Source organism: Ascaphus truei, chromosome 3, assembly GCF_040206685.1.
Source record: "Ascaphus truei isolate aAscTru1 chromosome 3, aAscTru1.hap1, whole genome shotgun sequence".
Classification (NCBI taxonomy): Eukaryota; Metazoa; Chordata; class Amphibia; order Anura; family Ascaphidae; genus Ascaphus; species Ascaphus truei.
Window position 1 is genome coordinate 334,642,518 of NC_134485.1, and position 24,924 is coordinate 334,667,441.

The 24,924-nt window shown below is 51.1% G+C and overlaps 1 protein-coding gene across 1 annotated transcript in view; it reads left to right on the forward strand.

The window, feature by feature from the left end:
* Window positions 1-2,545: 2,545 nt before the first annotated feature.
* Window positions 2,546-24,924, forward strand: part of LOC142489928 (solute carrier family 26 member 10-like) — a 111,504-nt gene continuing 89,125 nt past the window's right edge. Inside the window, 2 exon segments of the mRNA XM_075591567.1 lie at window positions 2,546-2,821; window positions 6,448-6,558. Coding sequence (XP_075447682.1) covers window positions 2,557-2,821; window positions 6,448-6,558 — 376 coding nt within the window. The 5' untranslated portion in view covers window positions 2,546-2,556.

Sequence of the window (24,924 nt, forward strand, 5' to 3'; positions counted from 1 at the left end):
CTCAAGGTACAGGCCTCTGTATTGGGTGGCGGTATCTCCTACAAGTTTAAATGTCCCAGTCCCGTGAACCCCATACTGGGGCCCGTACCTCGGGAAGCAGGGGTCCCCAGATCTGAAAGTAATGCGGTTCAGATCTGGAGACCTACTGCTTCAATCATACTGGATGTAATAAAAATAGATATATAATAAAAGGGCGGGTGCAGGGAGGCCTAGCAGGTCATCAACAGGAAGCCGCATGGAGGAGCAGGGCCGACGACAGGGGTGGAGAGCTGGGACAGGTGTCCCGGGCCCGATGGCTACTGGGGGCCAGGCCAGCGGGCGCTGAAAGTTGGGCCTGACCTCTGGCCGCACCCGGCTGCTGCTGCTCTCGCTGCCAGGCCCAGGCTTTTCCCCCAGCTGCAGGCCTGTCCCTCACAACAAATGAGGAAGCACTAAAAAACTATTAAAACAGATAATAATATAACAGGTACACAGTGTAAACCGCTAAGAACAGATAAAAGAACCTGATACCACCAATAAATGAATAAAAAATGCACATACATACTGTATATATATATTGCTGTGTTCGCAAGGCCCTTTCTGATATCTTTTTCATATTTGTCCTCTGTGATTACAGATCCATTGTTGCTGGACCTTCCAATACTTACAGCACCAATCACACCTGGGATCTATTTTTATTTATTTTGTTTCAGAAATAGGATCAGGGGGTCTTTCAATGCTAAATCTCTCTATTTTCAGCACTGGAGAGCCCCTGGATCCAGAGATAATTGCCTGTGTACCTGCTGAGGCTCCATCCTGGGAAAACAATATGGCCACCAAATCAGCCATGATTCACAGGCCATTCCGAAGCCTCAACCTCAGCGGTTGCTGCTCCTTATTGGTCGATGCCGAAGGCCATGTTGGATTCTGCAAGAGGAGAACCGGCACTTTCAGTGGAATTTATCTCGGGAAGCCGAGGGGGTCGGGGAGTCCATGGTGCTGAAAATAGCGAGGTTGAGCACTGCAGAACCAACTGGTTTCAATAATGTAAAATATGTCATGTAAACGTTTTGGGGATTGCTATTTTAAGAAATGAAATGTACTTGTATTGCTAGTACCAATACTGGAAGTGTAAACTTAAACCATACTCAGGCCACTTACAAATACAAAGCTATTGCTCTCTGTCAGCAACCATCTAAAGCAGGGTTTCCCCGATGGAACATAAGGTTGTGTAGAAAGATGAAGGACGGAGAGAGGTAAAGGGGCTTATTCAATTAAGTGCCTTAGTACCAATTGGACATTACCGCACTGGATGTATATTGTACGTTCCATGGGGTGGCACTGATTCACATTTTATTGACTAAGCCCCAAAGAGGGAAACAAAACAATTCCCAACGTGGTTAAAAATAGTTACTAGTGCAATACCTAATGATGAACAAGGGGAGATGCAGGTATATTAATGATATATGTATAGTGGCCGATGCGTTGACATACTTGTTCATAGACAGTGGTAAAGGAAGTTATTTTGTCAGGGCAGTACAGAACTAAATGAGGTCGGGATCTGCTACTCTAAAGAGATGTCCTCTATAACCCTCACAGCACAGAAGGTGTTAACAAATGCACCAGGAACCCAATATTGTTCTGAGTAGCACGTAGCTGGGGCAGACAATAAGCCTCTGGGGAATGCCTCACCCTAATTTCAGAAAAGGTTTTGTTTCAAAGCTTCCTGACAATTAACCCATGCATTGCTAGAGGATACAGCCATAAAATAATTGACCCCCACAAGTCAGGTGGTGATTTAACCCTTTGGATGCCAGAGGGGCCACAGCACCAGAGTGTCACAGGCTCTACGGCAAAATGTGATCACATGAGTGCTCCTCAGAGTGATCACATGGCCTCAGTGTCCCTCCTCTTCCATTTCCCTGCAGCTCAGATCATGTTCTATGCGAACCCGGGCACAATAAGGGCACAATGTAGCCACTACATCATGAGGTCCGAGGATGGGGGACGGCAGATCCCATGATGGCACACCAAGGGTTAAAGCACTGCTATAACACGGGGCCCACCAAGGGTTAAAGCACTGTCTTTTAAGTCTTTTAAAGCAGGATCTCAGGTTTGATGAACCTTCTAAACATGAACATGCTACATTAAAGGATGCGACAGCTGTGGCCTCATGTAACTGCCATAGTGCGGAGAGCTATCGTGCTTTTGTGAATCTTGCCCAAAGGGGCATATCAATTAAACCAAAAGGGGCGTAATTCTGGGGGAAAAAACAAACATCAGATGTTTCAAAGAAAAAAATCCTTTTGATTTCAATTGATCCTTTTTCTTCGATACATGTGGCACAGATTCTTTCCTCCAGAATTTCGTTGGGTAATCTTTTTTTTTTTAAATATTCCTCTTGATGCAGAAGTGGTTAATAAAGGACGTCTCCAATGAGCATATCCCCAAAGCAGACACATGTATGATTGGCCCACTAGCCCAAGCAGGAAAGCAAAGGGAGATTAGAGCAAAATATATAAGGACTTCCCTCCCCTTCATCCCCAGTGATCTCAGGATACTTTGGCAGCACTCACTATGAGCACGCTGGCAGTGTACAGAAGCATCTATACGGAAGAGCAGTTTCAGAAGATCTATGGCATCGCTAAGGAGCTGGAAAGGCCTCCCCTGAGGCTAAGGGACAGGATAGCTAGGAGCTGTAAATGCTCTCCCCGGGCTCTCCACAGTTTCCTTAAAGATAGGGTGCCCATTGTTGACTGGCTACCTAGGTACAAGTTGAAGAAATGGCTTCTGGGGGATCTCATAGCTGGCCTGACTGTGGGCATAGTTCATATCCCACAAGGTAAGTGCAACCAGTGGTTGAGATCCTATTCAACCATCGAAATGCTGGAGCAATGGTTTGTAGGGTTATGTATTGCAGATCCCTCCAGCACTGAAGGGGTTGAGGCGTAGCATGTTATAAGTTTTACCAAGGAATTGCTTTTCCATTTAAATCAATGGCATTTTTAGTCTTGATAAATCTGATGCAACATTTTTGTACCATTTTTGCAGCTAGGAGATATATTTACTAAAGTCTCAGAACTGCAAAACTGGTGCAAAGTCTGGGCAAAAGAATTGCATGAGATGTATCCAGTTTGCCTGGGGTTTTCTCTACTTTTGCAGCCAGGAGACATGAGTATATAGACCACTTCAACTCATCGTATGTCCTCTACGTCCCAACTTCCAGCTTTAGAAACACTTTAAGGGATATGTACAGTATCAAAGTAGGGTATGGGGATTCTTTACTAAAGTCCCCTGGCTGCAACCCTGGGGCAAAATCAGGGCAAAAGAATTGCACCAGATTTAGCAAACGAAAACCTCCAGCTGCTTTCAATGAGATTATTTTTCTTCGATATACATGGTACTGTTTTTTTGCCCCAGTTTTTCAGGCGCGACTCTTCAGTAAATTGACCCCTATATAGCAAAATTTCCCAGCTGCAAAACTGGAGCACAACATTGCACCACATTTATCAAAGAATAAAGTCCCATAGGATACAGTGGTGTCATTTAGCAAAGTCTGCCCGCTGCAAATCTAGGACAAAATCAGGAGCAAAAATACTGCACCAGATCTATCCAAGAGAACAATCCCATTGGTTTAAATGGAAATGATTTTATTGATAAATGTGGGCATTTTGTTAGCCCTAGTTTTGCCGCTGGTAGACTTTGATAAATAGAACCTTATGGGATTTCCTGATTTGAGCAATACGGTGCAGTTTTCTTCTTCAGTTTTGCAGCTGGAACACTTTGTTGCACAGCCCCCATAGTAGTGATGTGTCAAAGGAAATCTGGAGCAACAGTGCATCATTTTCCTCTTGCGTCTCTTTGCGCCAATGTATCAAGGTTTTTGCTCCGAGCACTTCAGCTTGCGATTTGGGAATGTCAATAAGAGGAGTTAGGGAGGAGATACAGGACGCACAGATTGTACCGTGATATATCAAACCTTTTTGGCAAACAATTTTTGCCAAATTTAAGAAACACTTCTTTACACAAACACAAAATGGAGTAATGGTCAAACAAGCTTGTATTTGCACCGTATTTGCCTTGATACATCTTCCCAATAGTCATTAACCTGTTGCGCCAAAACTAGTGCAAAGAGACTGGTCCAGAGCCCAAATTTATGTAAAAAGAAATCTCATTGAACGCAGTCGTATTTATTTCACGAAGATAAATCTAGCGCTTTTTCTCTGTTCCAGTCTGGCTGCTGGAAAACGTTGATACATAACCCCCATTCTATGGCTATGCACCAAAAATTCAAAAGGAGCAGAATTAAGTTGCTATGTATCAACCCCCAAAATTATTTGACATAGAACTGATATTTCATTATATAGGTTAACAGAATGATTACTTTTACAGTATGGCAATTATAAATAATATTACATTAATACAGGTAATTGATACAGCTCAATCCCCCTTATAACGCTGTGCTTGGGGTCCAAAGAATCACATCGCGTTATAAGCGGATCACGTTGGAAATAATGTACAATTGTATGCATTGTACAATAAAGTATTTAAGACACCAATAATCGTGTTGTAAAGTATTCATAAGTACAAAAATTGGGAGCCACGCTTGCATTGCGTTATAAGCGGATTCGCGTTGTAACGGATCGCACTATAACGGGGTTGAGCTGTATCTACTAATGCTAGTTAGAAATAAAATATACACATAATTCTGTTTAGCACTGACATTATGATGCACCCTCAAGGTCCAAATTGACCAAGTCTTCTGGAATGACCAAAAGACACCCACAATCTTAGGTAGACCCGGGGGACTGGCCGGAACATAATGGCTGTCTGTATGTACATAAGGCAGGAGGGAGTGTAGTTTTACCCTGTGTCTATCAGGGTATGTACGCATACGTCAAACTGACACACAAGATGTTCAAACATCAACACAATAGTGACGCATTGTCAAAATGGAGACATTTGCATCATTTTTAGAGCAATACTCAAAATTTGCTCCAATTGCGATGCAACATCCTACTGTGTATGGATGTATGAGAGCAAGCCCTGCTATAGCTTATTTATCTACTCTGGGTAGCCCTAAATTGGGGCCATATAATCTGATTCCCCCTGTGGATCCTCGACAACACTGGATGCTGTGTTTTACTCTAATTTTGCCCCAGTTTTGCATGAAGGGACACTTTGATAAATAGATGTTTCCCCAGCATTGCACTGTTTGAGTAACAATAGAAAGATACTATGTAATAAACTACGTCTTCCAGCTGCAAAACTCGAGCAAAAAGCAAATCAAACAATAGCCCCAGGGTTATCAAAGAAAAATATCCGATTGAGAGCAACAGATGTGGCAATATATCAAATTGCATCATTTTCATTGTGCATCTCTGCCAAACAGGGGCAAAACTGGAGCAAAAATGCTGCACCAATTTATAAAAGAAAAAGATCCCATAAGAAGCAATAGGACTTTTTGCTTTCATAGCTGTAGTGAACGTTTGAAGCAGATGCAACCAGAAAATGGAGCAATGTCAAAACATTTTTTTTGTAACTTTAAAAAAAAAAAATCTTGTCCAAATGTTTGCCTCTGTTTTGCATCCAGGAGCCTTTAATACATAATGCAGCAGGCTTAAAGGCTAGTACCCAGTGTTGTGACTGTGGTTGCAGCAGTTTGACAGAGCAATATACTGTGCAGTATGTGAGGAATAAGTTAAAAATAAAAGTTGCAGGGTATCCTGCAATGGATTCTCAGCGTAGTTGCCGTGCAAATCATATCAAACCAACGGATGATGCAGTCTTATGCAATAAATAAATGTTATTTTATTTCAACATTCCAGTGTTTATTTCACACCTTCATCAGGACTTCATGAAAGTGTGAAATAAACACTGCAACGTTGATATACTCAAATAACATTTCTTTTTTTGCATAACAACTGGTATCTTTGTATTTATGGATTCAATATGTGTGGAATAATAAAGCTAAGACAAGGATAATTACAAAAATATTATTGGGATGATCACAACCATGGGGTTTATGTATCAATGCAGGGAAAAGTGTGTTTTTTAAACACTGCTCTGTTTTTTTTCGAGCTGAGGTGAGGTGTAAGTAAAAAGTTTCTTGCATCTGATATAGAATGTTACAATTACGCCACTTCAGATACGGGCGATATCTTTTGGGGGAAAGAATGGTGCACGGAGATGCAGAATGTGATCCATCTGATAATAATATGGGCACAATGTAACTCCTCCTACCAACACACCCCAACTTGCAAGCTAGGGCAGACAGGGAAAAATTGGAGCAAAGGCTTTGATACATATGAACCAAATGCAAATGCCCTGGTTGTGCTTCCTTGATACATAGACCCCATAGCTATATGTAATTTCTGTCTTAAAAACCAAATACTTCTCATTGTACGAACTAGAATGTTCTGAAAACTCCATGACGTCTTACTCACCTGTTGCATGGTTCTCTCTCAGGGATGGCCTTTGCCCTCTTGACCACAGTGGCACCCATCTATGGTCTCTACACATCTTTCTTTCCAGTGGTACTCTACATGCTCCTTGGAACTGGACGCCATGTTTCCACCGGTGAGACCCTTGAAAACAAGTAAAAGCCAGATAAAAGAAGTCCCTCGTTTTTTTATGTAACCACATATACCTCCACTAAATGTAACATTGGGTGATGTGTGAATGACTTTCGAACAAGACTAACGAGGAAGGAATCTGAGTGGCAGTAGAGGAAGGAAGTTGGAGGATGAGGTGTGTCTGTCCTGAGTCTGACCTAGTAAACCATGTCATTGGTGATCATGTGTTTGAAGTGTGATACTGTAATCAGTAATACTGGGTATCTGTTTACGTAAGTGTTTATTTAATTTAAAGGCGCAGCCCCACAAATAACATGTTTTTAACTAACTTACTAATGTAATGGGTGTAGTTCTTCAGCCAGGCCTGTTACATCTGCATGCATCTGTCTATCATGTCATTGTGTATTTTTGGGCATATCCCATAGATTTATGTACTCTCCCTCACTGTCAAATAACGATCCGGTGATGGGGAAGGAATAGGGCAAGACACGTTGCTTATGGTAGGGATGGTAACTTTGTACTGATTACACAATGACAAATGATAGCAGCGAAAGGTAGAGCATAGTGCCTCCCACATTTCATGATGGCAATCACTGATTCAACCAATTAAATGTATCACTGCCATTGGTTCACTTGGGTAGTAGGAAGGATCACAGCTATAAAAAAAAATGTAGATGCCCTTTAAAGGGATTATGGTCCATATTTACAATGTGGTGTTATTCTGGCGCTGGAAGATACTTTATAGCCTATTCACTTATGGCATAACACCATGTAGTAAATATTGGCATAAATGTTTCTCTTTTTATAGATATCCCCAATCCTTTTCATTGTGTTTGAAGTGCTTCAGTGTTTTGATCCAAAAGGGCTTTAAAGTGTAATGTGTGGAGAATGTTCAGTGATATAAACGCTTTAAAGTGTAATGTGTGGAGAATGTTCAGTGATATAAACGCTTTAAAGTGTAATGCTCTGCTTTATTGTAGCATGAATTAATTAATAATTGACACCAATAATATCCTATGTTATGCATGAGAGGCAATTGTGGCCATTTCCATATAACCAGTCCTGTCAAAACTCACGCAATTTGTATGACTCTCATGCATTAAGAAGCTGTCTCACTGTCTCACTGTCTCACTGTCTCACTGTCTCACTGTCTCACTGTCTCACTGTCTCACTGTCTCACTGTCTCACTGTCTCACTGTCTCACACAGAATGAGGTCAATCTTATGCAGACAGGAGACCTACAGATAGAACCCCCTCGCTGCTCCTGTCATAACCTGACCCATATCATGTGATAACCCCGCCCCAATCACATCATATCCCCGCCCCAATCACATCATAACCCCGCCCCAATCACATCATAACCCCGCCCCAATCACATCATAACCCCGCCCCAATCACATCATAACCCCGCCCCAATCACATCATAACCCCGCCCCAATCACATCATAACCCCGCCCCAATCACATCATAACCCCGCCCCAATCACATCATAACCCCGCCCCAATCACATCATAACCCCGCCCCAATCACATCATAACCCCGCCCCAATCACATCATAACCCCGCCCCAATCACATCATAACCCCGCCCCAATCACATCATAACCCCGCCCCAATCACATCATAACCCCGCCCCAATCACATCATAACCCCGCCCCAATCACATCATAACCCCGCCCCAATCACATCATAACCCCGCCCCAATCACATCATAACCCCGCCCAATCACATCATAACCCCGCCCCAATCACATCATAACCCCGCCCCAATCACATCATAACCCCGCCCCAATCACATCATAACCCCGCCCCAATCACATCATAACCCCGCCCCAATCACATCATAACCCCGCCCCAATCACATCATAACCCCGCCCCAATCACATCATAACCCCGCCCAATCACATCATAACCCCGCCCCAATCACATCATAACCCCGCCCCAATCACATCATAATCCCGCCCAATCACATCATAACCCCGCCCCAATCACATCATAACCCCGCCCCAATCACATCATAACCCCGCCCCAATCACATCATAACCCCGCCCCAAACACATCCTGACCCCGCCCCAATCACATCATAACCCCGCCCCAATCACATCATAACCCCGCCCCAATCACATCATAACCCCGCCCCAATCACATCATAACCCCGCCCCAATCACATCATAACCCCGCCCCTAACCCCGCCCCAATCACATCATAACCCCGCCCCAATCACATCATAACCCCGCCCCAATCACATCATAACCCCGCCCAAATCACATCATAACCCCGCCCAATCACATCATAACCCCGCCCCAATCACATCCCCGCCCCAATCACTTCATAACCCCGCCCCAATCACATCATAACCCCGCCCCAATCACATCATAACCCCGCCCCAATCACATCATAACCCCGCCCAATCACATCATAACCCCGCCCCAATCACATCATAACCCCGCCCCAATCACATCATAACCCCGCCCCAATCACATCATAACCCCGCCCCAATCACATCATAACCCCGCCCAATCACATCATAACCCCGCCCCAATCACATCATAACCCCGCCCCAATCACATCATAACCCCGCCCCAATCACATCATAACCCCGCCCCAATCACATCATAACCCCGCCCCAATCACATCATAACCCCGCCCCAATCACATCATAACCCCGCCCCAATCACATCATAACCCCGCCCCAATCACATCCCCGCCCCAATCACATCATAACCCCGCCCCATCACATCATAACCCCGCCCCAATCACATCATAACCCCGCCCCAATCACATCATAACCCCGCCCCAATCACATCCCCGCCCCAATCACATCATAACCCCGCCCCAATCACATCATAACCCCGCCCCAATCACATCATAACCCCGCCCCAATCACATCCCCGCCCCAATCACATCATAACCCCGCCCCAATCACATCATAACCCCGCCCCAATCACATCATAACCCCGCCCCAATCACATCATAACCCCGCCCCAATCACATCATAACCCCGCCCCTATCACATCATAACCCCGCCCCAATCACATCATAACCCCGCCCCAATCACATCATAACCCCGCCCCAATCACATCATAACCCCGCCCCAATCACATCATAACCCCGCCCCAATCACATCATAACCCCGCCCCAATCACATCATAACCCCGCCCCAATCACATCATAACCCCGCCCCAATCACATCATAACCCCGCCCCAATCACATCATAACCCCGCCCCAATCACATCATAACCCCGCCCCAATCACATCATATCCCCGCCCCAATCACATCATAACCCCGCCCCAATCACATCCCCGCCCCAATCACATCATAACCCCGCCCCAATCACATCATATCCCCGCCCCAATCACATCATAACCCCGCCCCAATCACATCATAACCCCGCCCCAATCACATCATAACCCCGCCCCAATCACATCATAACCCCGCCCCAATCACATCCTGACCCCGCCCCAATCACATCATAACCCCGCCCCAATCACATCATAACCCCGCCCCAATCACATCATAACCCCGCCCCAATCACATCATAACCCCGCCCCAATCACATCATAACCCCGCCCCAATCACATCATAACCCCGCCCCAATCACATCCTGACCCCGCCCCAATCACATCATAACCCCGCCCCAATCACATCATAACCCCGCCCCAATCACATCCCCGCCCCAATCACATCATAACCCCGCCCCAATCACATCATAACCCCGCCCCAATCACATCATAACCCCGCCCCAATCACATCATAACCCCGCCCCAATCACATCATAACCCCGCCCCAATCACATCCTGACCCCGCCCCAATCACATCATAACCCCGCCCCAATCACATCATAACCCCGCCCCAATCACATCATAACCCCGCCCCAATCACATCATAACCCCGCCCCAATCACATCATAACCCCGCCCAATCACATCATAACCCCGCCCCAATCACATCATAACCCCGCCCCAATCACATCATAACCCCGCCCCAATCACATCATAACCCCGCCCCAATCACATCATAACCCCGCCCCAATCATATCATAACCCCGCCCCAATCACATCATAACCCCGCCCCAATCACATCATAACCCCGCCCCAATCACATCATAACCCCGCCCCAATCACATCATAACCCCGCCCCAATCACATCATAACCCCGCCCCAATCACATCATAACCCCGCCCCAATCATATCATAACCCCGCCCCAATCATATCATAACCCCGCCCCAATCACATCCTGACCCCGCCCCAATCATATCATAACCCCTCCCCAATCACATCATAACCCCGCCCCAATCACATCATAACCCCGCCCCAATCACATCATAACCCCGCCCCAATCACATCATAACCCCGCCCCAATCACATCATAACCCCGCCCCAATCACATCATAACCCCGCCCCAATCACATCATAACCCCGCCCCAATCACATCATAACCCCGCCCCAATCACATCATAACCCCGCCCCAATCACATCATAACCCCGCCCCAATCACATCATAACCCCGCCCCAATCACATCATAACCCCGCCCCAATCACATCATAACCCCGCCCCAATCACATCATAACCCCGCCCCAATCACATCATAACCCCGCCCCAATCACATCATAACCCCGCCCCAATCACATCCCCGCCCCAATCACATCATAACCCCGCCCCAATCACATCCCCGCCCCAATCACATCATAACCCCGCCCCAATCACATCCTGACCCCGCCCCAATCACATCATAACCCCGCCCCAATCACATCATAACCCCGCCCCAATCACATCATAACCCCGCCCCAATCACATCATAACCCCATCCCAATCACATCATAACCCCGCCCCAATCACATCATAACCCCGCCCCAAACACATCCCCGCCCCAATCACATCATAACCCCGCCCCAATCACATCATAACCCCGCCCCAATCACATCATAACCCCGCCCCAATCACATCATAACCCCGCCCAATCACATCATAACCCCGCCCCAATCACATCATAACCCCGCCCCAATCACATCATATCCCCGCCCCAATCACATCATAACCCCGCCCCAATCACATCATAACCCCGCCCCAATCACATCATAACCCCGCCCCAATCACATCCCCGCCCCAATCACATCATAACCCCGCCCCAATCACATCATAACCCCGCCCCAATCACATCATAACCCCGCCCCAATCACATCATAACCCCGCCCCAATCACATCATAACCCCGCCCCAATCACATCATAACCCCGCCCCAATCACATCATAACCCCGCCCCAATCACATCATAACCCCGCCCCAATCACATCATAACCCCGCCCCAATCACATCATAACCCCGCCCCAATCACATCCTAACCCCGCCCCAATCACATCATAACCCCACACGAATCACATCATAACCCCGCCCAATCACATCATAACCCCGCCCAATCACATCATAACCCCGCCCCAATCACATCATAACCCCGCCCAAATCACATCATAACCCCGCCCAAATCACATCATAACACCGCCCAATCACATCATAACCCCGCCCCAATCACATCATAACCCCGCCCCAATCACATCATAACCCCGCCCCAATCACATCATAACCCCGCCCCAATCACATCATAACCCCGCCCCAATCACATCATAACCCCGCCCCAATCACATCATAACCCCGCCCCAATCACATCATAACCCCGCCCCAATCACATCATAACCCCGCCCCAATCACATCATAACCCCGCCCCAATCACATCCCCGCCCCAATCACATCATAACCCCGCCCCAATCACATAATAACCCCGCCCCAATCACATCATAACCCCGCCCCAATCACATCCCCATCCCAATCACATCATAACCCCGCCCCAATCACATCATAACCCCGCCCCAATCACATCATAACCCCGCCCCAATCACATCATAACCCCGCCCCAATCACATCATAACCCCGCCCCATCACATCATAACCCCGCCCCTAACCCCGCCCCAATCACATCATAACCCCGCCCCTAACCCCGCCCCAAACACATCATAACCCCGCCCCTAACCCCGCCCCAATCACATCATAACCCCGCCCCTAACCCCGCCCCAATCACATCATAACCCCGCCCCTAACCCCGCCCCAATCACATCATAACCCCGCCCCTAACCCCGCCCCAATCACATCATAACCCCGCCCCAATCACATCATAACCCCGCCCCAATCACATCATAACCCCGCCCCAATCACATCATAACCCCGCCCCAATCACATCATAACCCCGCCCCAATCACATCATAACCCCGCCCCAATCACATCATAACCCCGCCCCAATCACATCATAACCCCGCCCCAATCACATCATAACCCCGCCCCAATCACATCATAACCCCGCCCCAATCACATCATAACCCCGCCCCAATCACATCATAACCCCGCCCCAATCACATCATAACCCCGCCCCAATCACATCATATCCCCGCCCCAATCACATCATAACCCCGCCCCAATCACATCATAACCCCGCCCCAATCACATCATAACCCCGCCCCAATCACATCATAACCCCGCCCCATCACATCATAACCCCGCCCCTAACCCCGCCCCAATCACATCATAACCCCGCCCCAATCACATCATAACCCCGCCCCAATCACATCATAACCCCGCCCCAATCACATCATAACCCCGCCCCAATCACATCATAACCCCGCCCCAATCACATCATAACCCCGCCCCAATCACATCATAACCCCGCCCCATCACATCATAACCCCGCCCCTAACCCCGCCCCAATCACATCATAACCCCGCCCCTAACCCCGCCCCAAACACATCATAACCCCGCCCCTAACCCCGCCCCAATCACATCATAACCCCGCCCCTAACCCCGCCCCAATCACATCATAACCCCGCCCCTAACCCCGCCCCAATCACATCATAACCCCGCCCCTAACCCCGCCCCAATCACATCATAACCCCGCCCCAATCACATCATAACCCCGCCCCAATCACATCATAACCCCGCCCCAATCACATCATAACCCCGCCCCAATCACATCATAACCCCGCCCCAATCACATCATAACCCCGCCCCAATCACATCATAACCCCGCCCCAATCACATCATAACCCCGCCCCAATCACACCATAACCCCGCCCCAATCACATCATAACCCCGCCCCAATCACATCATAACCCCGCCCCAATCACATCATAACCCCGCCCCAATCACATCATAACCCCGCCCCAATCACATCATAACCCCGCCCAATCACATCATAACCCCGCCCCAATCACATCATAACCCCGCCCCAATCACATCATAACCCCGCCCCATCACATCATAACCCCGCCCCTAACCCCGCCCCAATCACATCATAACCCCGCCCCTAACCCCGCCCCAATCACATCATAACCCCGCCCCAATCACATCCTGACCCCGCCCCAATCACATCATAACCCCGCCCCAATCACATCCTGACCCCGCCCCAATCACATCATAACCCCGCCCCAATCACATCATAACCCCGCCCCAATCACATCATAACCCCGCCCCAATCACATCATAACCCCGCCCCAATCACATCCTGACCCCGCCCCAATCACATCATAACCCCGCCCCAATCACATCATAACCCCGCCCCAATCACATCCTGACCCTGCCCCAATCACATCATAACCCCGCCCCAATCACATCATAACCCCGCCCCAATCACATCATAACCCCGCCCCAATCACATCATAACCCCGCCCCAATCACATCATAACCCCGCCCCAATCACATCATAACCCCGCCCCAATCACACCATAACCCCGCCCCAATCACATCATAACCCCGCCCCAATCACATCATAACCCCGCACCAATCACATCATAACCCCGCCCCAATCACATCATAACCCCGCCCCAATCACATCATAACCCCGCCCAATCACATCATAACCCCGCCCCAATCACATCATAACCCCGCCCCAATCACATCATAACCCCGCCCCATCACATCATAACCCCGCCCCTAACCCCGCCCCAATCACATCATAACCCCGCCCCTAACCCCGCCCCAATCACATCATAACCCCGCCCCAATCACATCCTGACCCCGCCCCAATCACATCATAACCCCGCCCCAATCACATCCTGACCCCGCCCCAATCACATCATAACCCCGCCCCATCACATCATAACCCCGCCCCAATCACATCCTGACCCCGCCCCAATCACATCATAACCCCGCCCCAATCACATCATAACCCCGCCCCAATCACATCATAACCCCGCCCCAATCACATCATAACCCCGCCCCAATCACATCATAACCCCGCCCCAATCACATCATAACCCCGCCCAATCACATCATAACCCCGCCCCAATCACATCATAACCCCGCCCCAATCACATCATAACCCCGCCCCAATCACATCATAACCCCATCCCAATCACATCATAACCCCGCCCCAATCACATCATAACCCCGCCCCAATCACATCATAACCCCGCCCCAATCACATCATAACCCCGCCCCAATCACATCATAACCCCGCCCCAATCACATCATAACCCCGCCCCAATCACATCATAACCCCGCCCCAATCACATCCTGACCCCGCCCCAATCACATCATAACCCCGCCCCAATCACATCATAACCCCGCCCCAATCACATCATAACCCCGCCCCAATCACATCATAACTCCGCCCCAATCACATCATAACCCCGCCCCAATCACATCATAACCCCGCCCCAATCACATCATAACCCCGCCCCAATCACATCATAACCCCGCCCCAATCACATCATAACCCCGCCCCAATCACATCCTGACCCCGCCCCAATCACATCATAACCCCGCCCCAATCACATCATAACCCCGCCCCAATCACATCATAACCCCGCCCCAATCACATCATAACCCCGCCCCAATCACATCATAACCCCGCCCCAATCACATCATAACCCCGCCCCAATCACATCATAACCCCGCCCCAATCACATCATAACCCCGCCCCAATCACATCATAACCCCGCCCCAATCACATCATAACCCCGCCCCAATCACATCATAACCCCGCCCCAATCACATCATAACCCCGCCCCAATCACATCATAACCCCGCCCCAATCACATCATATCCCCGCCCCATCACATCATAACCCCGCCCCAATCACATCCCCGCCCCAATCACATCATAACCCCACCCCAATCACATCATAACCCCGCCCCATCACATCATAACCCCGCCCCATCACATCATAACCCCGCCCCAATCACATCATAACCCCGCCCCAATCACATCATAACCCCGCCCCAATCACATCCCCGCCCCAATCACATCATAACCCCGCCCCAATCACATCATAACCCCGCCCCAATCACATCATAACCCCTCCCCAATCACATCCCCGCCCCAATCACATCATAACCCCGCCCCAATCACATCATAACCCCGCCCCAATCACATCCCCGCCCCAATCACATCATAACCCCGCCCCAATCACATCATAACCCCGCCCCAATCACATCATAACCCCTCCCCAATCACATCATAACCCCGCCCCAATCACATCATAACCCCGCCCCAATCACATCATAACCCCACCCCAATCACATCATAACCCCGCCCCAATCACATCATAACCCCGCCCCAATCACATCATAACCCCGCCCCAATCACATCATAACCCCGCCCCAATCACATCATAACCCCGCCCCAATCACATCCCCGCCCCAATCACATCATAACCCCGCCCCAATCACATCATAACCCCGCCCCAATCACATCATAACCCCGCCCCAATCACATCATAACCCCGCCCCAATCACATCATAACCCCGCCCCAATCACATCCCCGCCCCAATCACATCATAACCCCGCCCCAATCACATCATAACCCCGCCCCATCACATCATAACCCCGCCCCAATCACATCATAACCACGCCCCAATCACATCATAACTCCGCCCCAATCACATCCTAACCCCGCCCCAATTACATCATAACCCCGCCCCAATCACATCATAACCCCGCCCCAATCACATCATAACCCCGCCCCATCACATCATAACCCCGCCCCAATCACATCATAACCCCACCCCAATCACATCATAACCCCGCCCCATCACATCATAACCCCGCCCCAATCACATCATAACCCCACCCCAATCACATCATAACCCCGCCCCATCACATCATAACCCCGCCCCAATCACATCATAACCCCGCCCCAATCACATCATAACCCCGCCCCAATCACATCATAACCCCGCCCCAATCACATCATAACCCCGCCCCAATCACATCATAACCCCGCCCCAATCACATCATAACCCCGCCCCAATCACATCATAACCCCGCCCCAATCACATCATAACCCCGCCCCAATCACATCATAACCCCGCCCCAATCACATCATATCCCCGCCCCATCACATCATAACCCCGCCCCAATCACATCCCCGCCCCAATCACATCATAACCCCACCCCAATCACATCCTAACCCCGCCCCAATCACATCATAACCCCGCCCCAATCACATCATAACCCCGCCCCAATCACATCATAACCCCGCCCCAATCACATCCCCGCCCCAATCACATCATAACCCCGCCCCTAACCCCGCCCCAAACACATCCCCGCCCCAATCACATCATAACCCCGCCCCAATCACATCATAACCCCGCCCCAATCACATCATATCCCCGCCCCATCACATCATAACCCCGCCCCAATCACATCCCCGCCCCAATCACATCATAACCCCACCCCAATCACATCCTAACCCCGCCCCATCACATCATAACCCCGCCCCAATCACATCCCCGCCCCAATCACATCATAACCCCACCCCAATCACATCCTAACCCCGCCCCAATCACATCATAACCCCGCCCCAATCACATCATAACCCCGCCCCAATCACATCATAACCCCGCCCCAATCACATCATAACCCCACCCCAATCACATCATAACCCCGCCCCATCACATCATAACCCCGCCCCAATCACATCATAACCCCGCCCCAATCACATCATAACCCCGCCCCAATCACATCATAACCCCGCCCCAATCACATCATAACCCCGCCCCAATCACATCATAACCCCGCCCCAATCACATCATAACCCCGCCCCAATCACATCATAACCCCGCCCCAATCACATCATAACCCCGCCCCAATCACATCATAACCCCGCCCCAATCACATCATAACCCCGCCCCAATCACATCATAACCCCGCCCCAATCACATCATATCCCCGCCCCATCACATCATAACCCCGCCCCAATCACATCATAACCCCGCCCCAATCACATCCTGACCCCGCCCCAATCACATCATAACCCCGCCCCAATCACATCCCCGCCCCAATCACATCCCCGCCCCAATCACATCATAACCCCGCCCCAATCACATCATAACCCCGCCCCAATCACATCCCCGCCCCAATCACATCATAACCCCGCCCCAATCACATCATAACCCCGTCCCAATCACATCATAACCCCGCCCCAATCACATCATAACCCCGCCCCAATCACATCATAACCCCGCCCCAATCACATCCCCGCCCCAATCACATCATAACCCCACCCCAATCACATCATAACCCCGCCCCATCACATCATAACCCCGCCCCATCACATCATAACCCCGCCCCAATCACATCATAACCCCGCCCCAATCACATCATAACCCCGCCCCAATCACATCCCCGCCCCAATCACATCATAACCCCGCCCCAATCACATCATAACCCCGCCCCAATCACATCATAACCCCTCCCCAATCACATCCCCGCCCCAATCACATCATAACCCCGCCCCAATCACATCATAACCCCGCCCCAATCACATCCCCGCCCCAATCACATCATAACCCCGCCCCAATCACATCATAACCCCGCCCCAATCACATCATAACCCCTCCCCAATCACATCATAACCCCGCCCCAATCACATCATAACCCCGCCCCAATCACATCATAACCCCACCCCAATCACATCATAACCCCGCCCCAATCACATCATAACCCCGCCCCAATCACATCATAACCCCGCCCCAATCACATCATAACCCCGCCCCAATCACATCATAACCCCGCCCCAATCACATCCCCGCCCCAATCACATCATAACCCCGCCCCAATCACATCATAACCCCGCCCCAATCACATCATAACCCCGCCCCAATCACATCATAACCCCGCCCCAATCACATCATAACCCCGCCCCAATCACATCCCCGCCCCAATCACATCATAACCCCGCCCCAATCACATCATAACCCCGCCCCATCACATCATAACCCCGCCCCAATCACATCATAACCCCGCCCCAATCACATCATAACTCCGCCCCAATCACATCCTAACCCCGCCCCAATTACATCATAACCCCGCCCCAATCACATCATAACCCCGCCCCAATCACATCATAACCCCGCCCCATCACATCATAACCCCGCCCCAATCACATCATAACCCCACCCCAATCACATCATAACCCCGCCCCATCACATCATAACCCCGCCCCAATCACATCATAACCCCACCCCAATCACATCATAACCCCGCCCCATCACATCATAACCCCGCCCCAATCACATCATAACCCCGCCCCAATCACATCATAACCCCGCCCCAATCACATCATAACCCCGCCCCAATCACATCATAACCCCGCCCCAATCACATCATAACCCCGCCCCAATCACATCATAACCCCGCCCCAATCACATCATAACCCCGCCCCAATCACATCATAACCCCGCCCCAATCACATCATAACCCCGCCCCAATCACATCATATCCCCGCCCCATCACATCATAACCCCGCCCCAATCACATCCCCGCCCCAATCACATCATAACCCCACCCCAATCACATCCTAACCCCGCCCCAATCACATCATAACCCCGCCCCAATCACATCATAACCCCACCCCAATCACATCCCCGCCCCAATCACATCATAACCCCGCCCCAATCACATCATAACCCCGCCCCAATCACATCATAACCCCACCCCAATCACATCATAACCCCGCCCCATCACATCATAACCCCGCCCCAATCACATCATAACCCCGCCCCATCACATCATAACCCCGCCCCAATCACATCCCCGCCCCAATCACATCATAACCCCGCCCCAATCACATCATAACCCCGCCCCAATCACATCATAACCCCTCCCCAATCACATAATAACCCCGCCCCAATCACATCATAACCCCGCCCAATCACATCATAACCCCGCCCCAATCACATCCTGACCCCGCCCCAATCACATCATAACCCCGCCCCAATCACATCATAACCCCGCCCCAATCACATCATAACCCCGCCCCAATCACATCATAACCCCGCCCCAATCACATCATAACCCCGCCCCAATCACATCATAACCCCGCCCCAATCACATCATAACCCCGCCCCAATCACATCATAACCCCGCCCCAATCACATCATAACCCCGCCCCAATCACATCATAACCCCGCCCCAATCACATCATAACCCCGCCCCAATCACATCATAACCCCGCCCCAATCACATCATAACCCCGCCCCAATCACATCATAACCCCGCCCCAATCACATCATAACCCCGCCCCAATCACATCCTGACCCCGCCCCAATCACATCATAACCCCGCCCCAATCACATCATAACCCCGCCCCAATCACATCATAACCCCGCCCCAATCACATCATAACCCTGCCCCAATCACATCATAACCCCGCCCCAATCACATCATAACCCCGCCCCAATCACATCATAACCCCGCCCCAATCACATCATAACCCCGCCCCAATCACATCCCCGCCCCAATCACATCATAACCCCGCCCCAATCACATCCCCGCCCCAATCACATCATAACCCCGCCCCAATCACATCATAACCCCGCCCCAATCACATCATAACCCCGCCCCAATCACATCATAACCCCGCCCCAATCACATCATAACCCCGCCCCAATCACATCATAACCCCGCCCCAATCACATCATAACCCCGCCCCAATCACATCCTGACCCCGCCCCAATCACATCCTGACCCCGCCCCAATCACATCATAACCCCGCCCCAATCACATCATAACCCCGCCCCAATCACATCATAACCCCGCCCCAATCACATCATAACCCCGCCCCAATCACATCATAACCCCGCCCCAATCACATCATAACCCCGCCCCAATCACATCATAACCCCGCCCCAATCACATCATAACCCCGCCCCAATCACATCATAACCCCGCCCCAATCACATCATAACCCCGCCCCAATCACATCATAACCCCGCCCCAATCACATCATAACCCCGCCCCAATCACATCATAACCCCGCCCCAATCACATCATAACCCCGCCCCAATCACATCCCCGCCCCAATCACATCATAACCCCGCCCCAATCACATCCCCGCCCCAATCACATCATAACACCGCCCCAATCACATCATAACCCCGCCCCAATCACATCATAACCCCGCCCCAATCACATCATAACCCCGCCCCAATCACATCATAACCCCGCCCCAATCACATCATAACCCCGCCCCAATCACATCATAACCCCGCCCCAATCACATCATAACCCCGCCCCAATCACATCATAACCCCGCCCCAATCACATCATAACCCCGCCCCAATCACATCATAACCCGCCCCAATCACATCATAACCCCGCCCCAATCACATCATAACCCCGCCCCAATCACATCATAACCCCGCCCCAATCACATCCTGACCCCGCCCCAATCACATCATAACCCCGCCCCAATCACATCATAACCCCGCCCCAATCACATCATAACCCCGCCCCAATCACATCCCCGCCCCAATCACATCCCCGCCCCAATCACATCATAACCCCGCCCCAATCACATCATAACCCCGCCCCAATCACATAATAACCCAGCCCCAATCATATCATAACCCCGCCCCATCACATCATAACCCCGCCCCATCACATCATAACCCCGCCCCAATCACATCATAACCCCGCCCCAATCACATCATAACCCCGCCCCAATCACATCATAACCCCGCCCCAATCATATCATAACCCCGCCCCAATCACATCATAACCCCGCCCCAATCACATCATAACCCCGCCCCAATCATATCATAACCCCGCCCCAATCACATCATAACCCCGCCCCAATCACATCATAACCCCGCCCCAATCACATCATAACCCCGCCCCAATCACATCATAACCCCGCCCCAATCACATCATAACCCCGCCCCAATCACATCATAACCCCGCCCCAATCACATCATAACCCCGCCCCAATCACATCATAACCCCGCCCCAATCACATCCCCGCCCCAATCACATCATAACCCCGCCCCAATCACATCATAACCCCGCCCCAATCACATCATAACCCCGCCCCAATCACATCATAACCCCGCCCCAATCACATCCTGACCCCGCCCCAATCACATCATAACCCCGCCCCAATCACATCATAACCCCGCCCCAATCACATCATAACCCCGCCCCAATCACATCCCCGCCCCAATCACATCATAACCCCGCCCCAATCACATCATAACCCCGCCCCAATCATATCATAACCCCGCCCCAATCACATCATAACCCCGCCCAATCACATCATAACCCCGCCCCAATCACATCATAACCACGCCCCAATCACATCCTGACCCCGCCCCAATCACATCATAACCCCGCCCCAATCACATCATAACCCCGCCCCAATCACATCATAACCCCGCCCCAATCACATCCCCGCCCCAATCACATCATAACCCCGCCCAATCACATCATAACCCCGCCCCAATCACATCATAACCCCGCCCCAATCACATCATAACCCCGCCCCAATCACATCATAACCCCGCCCCAATCACATCATAACCCCGCCCCAATCACATCATAACCCCGCCCCAATCACATCATAACCCCGCCCCAATCACATCATAACCCCGCCCCAATCACATCCTGACCCCGCCCCAATCACATCATAACCCCGCCCCAATCACATCATAACCCCGCCCCAATCACATCATAACCCCGCCCCAATCACATCCCCGCCCCAATCACATCATAACCCCGCCCCAATCACATCATAACCCCGCCCCATCACATCATAACCCCGCCCCAATCACATCCCCGCCCCAATCACATCATAACCCCGCCCCAATCACATCATAACCCCGCCCCAATCACATCATAACCCCGCCCCAATCACATCATAACCCCGCCCCAATCACATCCTGACCCCGCCCCAATCACATCATAACCCCGCCCCAATCACATCCTGACCCCGCCCCAATCACATCATAACCCCGCCCCAATCACATCATAACCCCGCCCCAATCACATCATAACCCCGCCCCAATCACATCATAACCCCGCCCCAATCACATCATAACCCCGCCCCAATCACATCATAACCCCGCCCCAATCACATCATAACCCCGCCCCAATCACATCATAACCCCGCCCCAATCACATCATAACCCCGCCCCAATCACATCATAACCCCGCCCCAATCACATCATAACCCCGCCCCAATCACATCATAACACCGCCCCAATCACATCATAACACCGCCCCAATCACATCATAACCCCGCCCCAATCACATCATAACCCCGCCCCAATCACATCCCCGCCCCAATCACATCCCCGCCCCAATCACATCATAACCCCGCCCCAATCACATCATAACCCCGCCCCAATCACATCATAACCCCGCCCCAATCACATCATAACCCCGCCCCAATCACATCATAACCCCGCCCCAATCACATCATAACCCCGCCCCAATCACATCATAACCCCGCCCCAATCATATCATAACCCCGCCCCAATCACATCATAACCCCGCCCCAATCACATCATAACCCCGCCCCAATCACATCATAACCCCGCCCCAATCACATCATAACCCCGCCCCAATCACATCATAACCCCGCCCCAATCACATCATAACCCCGCCCCAATCACATCATAACCCCGCCCCAATCACATCATAACCCCTCCCCAATCACATCATAACCCCGCCCCAATCACATCATAACCCCGCCCCAATCACATCATAACCCCGCCCCAATCACATCATAACCCCGCCCCAATCACATCATAACCCCGCCCCAATCACATCATAACCCCGCCCCAATCACATCCCCGCCCCAATCACATCATAACCCCGCCCCAATCACATCATAACCCCGCCCCAATCACATCATAACCCCGCCCCAATCACATCATAACCCCGCCCCAATCACATCATAACCCCGCCCCAATCACATCATAACCCCGCCCCAATCACATCATAACCCCGCCCCAATCATATCATAACCCCGCCCCAATCACATCATAACCCCGCCCCAATCACATCATAACCCCGCCCCAATCACATCATAACCCCGCCCCAATCACATCATAACCCCGCCCCAATCACATCATAACCCCGCCCCAATCACATCATAACCCCGCCCCAATCACATCATAACCCCGCCCCAATCACATCATAACCCCGCCCCAATCACATCCTGACCCAGCCCCAATCACATCATAACCCCGCCCCAATCACATCATAACCCCGCCCCAATCACATCATAACCCCGCCCCAATCACATCATAACCCCGCCCCAATCACATCCCCGCCCCAATCACATCATAACCCCGCCCCAATCACATCATAACCCCGCCCCATCACATCATAACCCCGCCCCAATCACATCCCCGCCCCAATCACATCATAACCCCGCCCCAATCACATCATAACCCCGCCCCAATCACATCATAACCCCGCCCCAATCACATCATAACCCCGCCCCAATCACATCATAACCCCGCCCCAATCACATCCTGACCCCGCCCCAATCACATCATAACCCCGCCCCAATCACATCCTGACCCCGCCCCAATCACATCATAACCCCGCCCCAATCACATCATAACCCCGCCCCAATCACATCATAACCCCGCCCCAATCACATCATAACCCCGCCCCAATCACATCATAACCCCGCCCCAATCACATCATAACCCCGCCCCAATCACATCATAACCCCGCCCCAATCACATCATAACCCCGCCCCAATCACATCATAACCCCGCCCCAATCACATCATAACCCCGCCCCAATCACATCATAACCCCGCCCCAATCACATCATAACCCCGCCCCAATCACATCATAACCCCGCCCCAATCACATCCCCGCCCCAATCACATCATAACCCCGCCCCAATCACATCATAACCCCGCCCCAATCACATCATAACCCCGCCCCAATCACATCATAACCCCGCCCCAATCACATCATAACCCCGCCCCAATCACATCATAACCCCGCCCCAATCACATCATAACCCCGCCCCAATCACATCATAACCCCGCCCCAATCACATCATAACCCCGCCCCAATCACATCC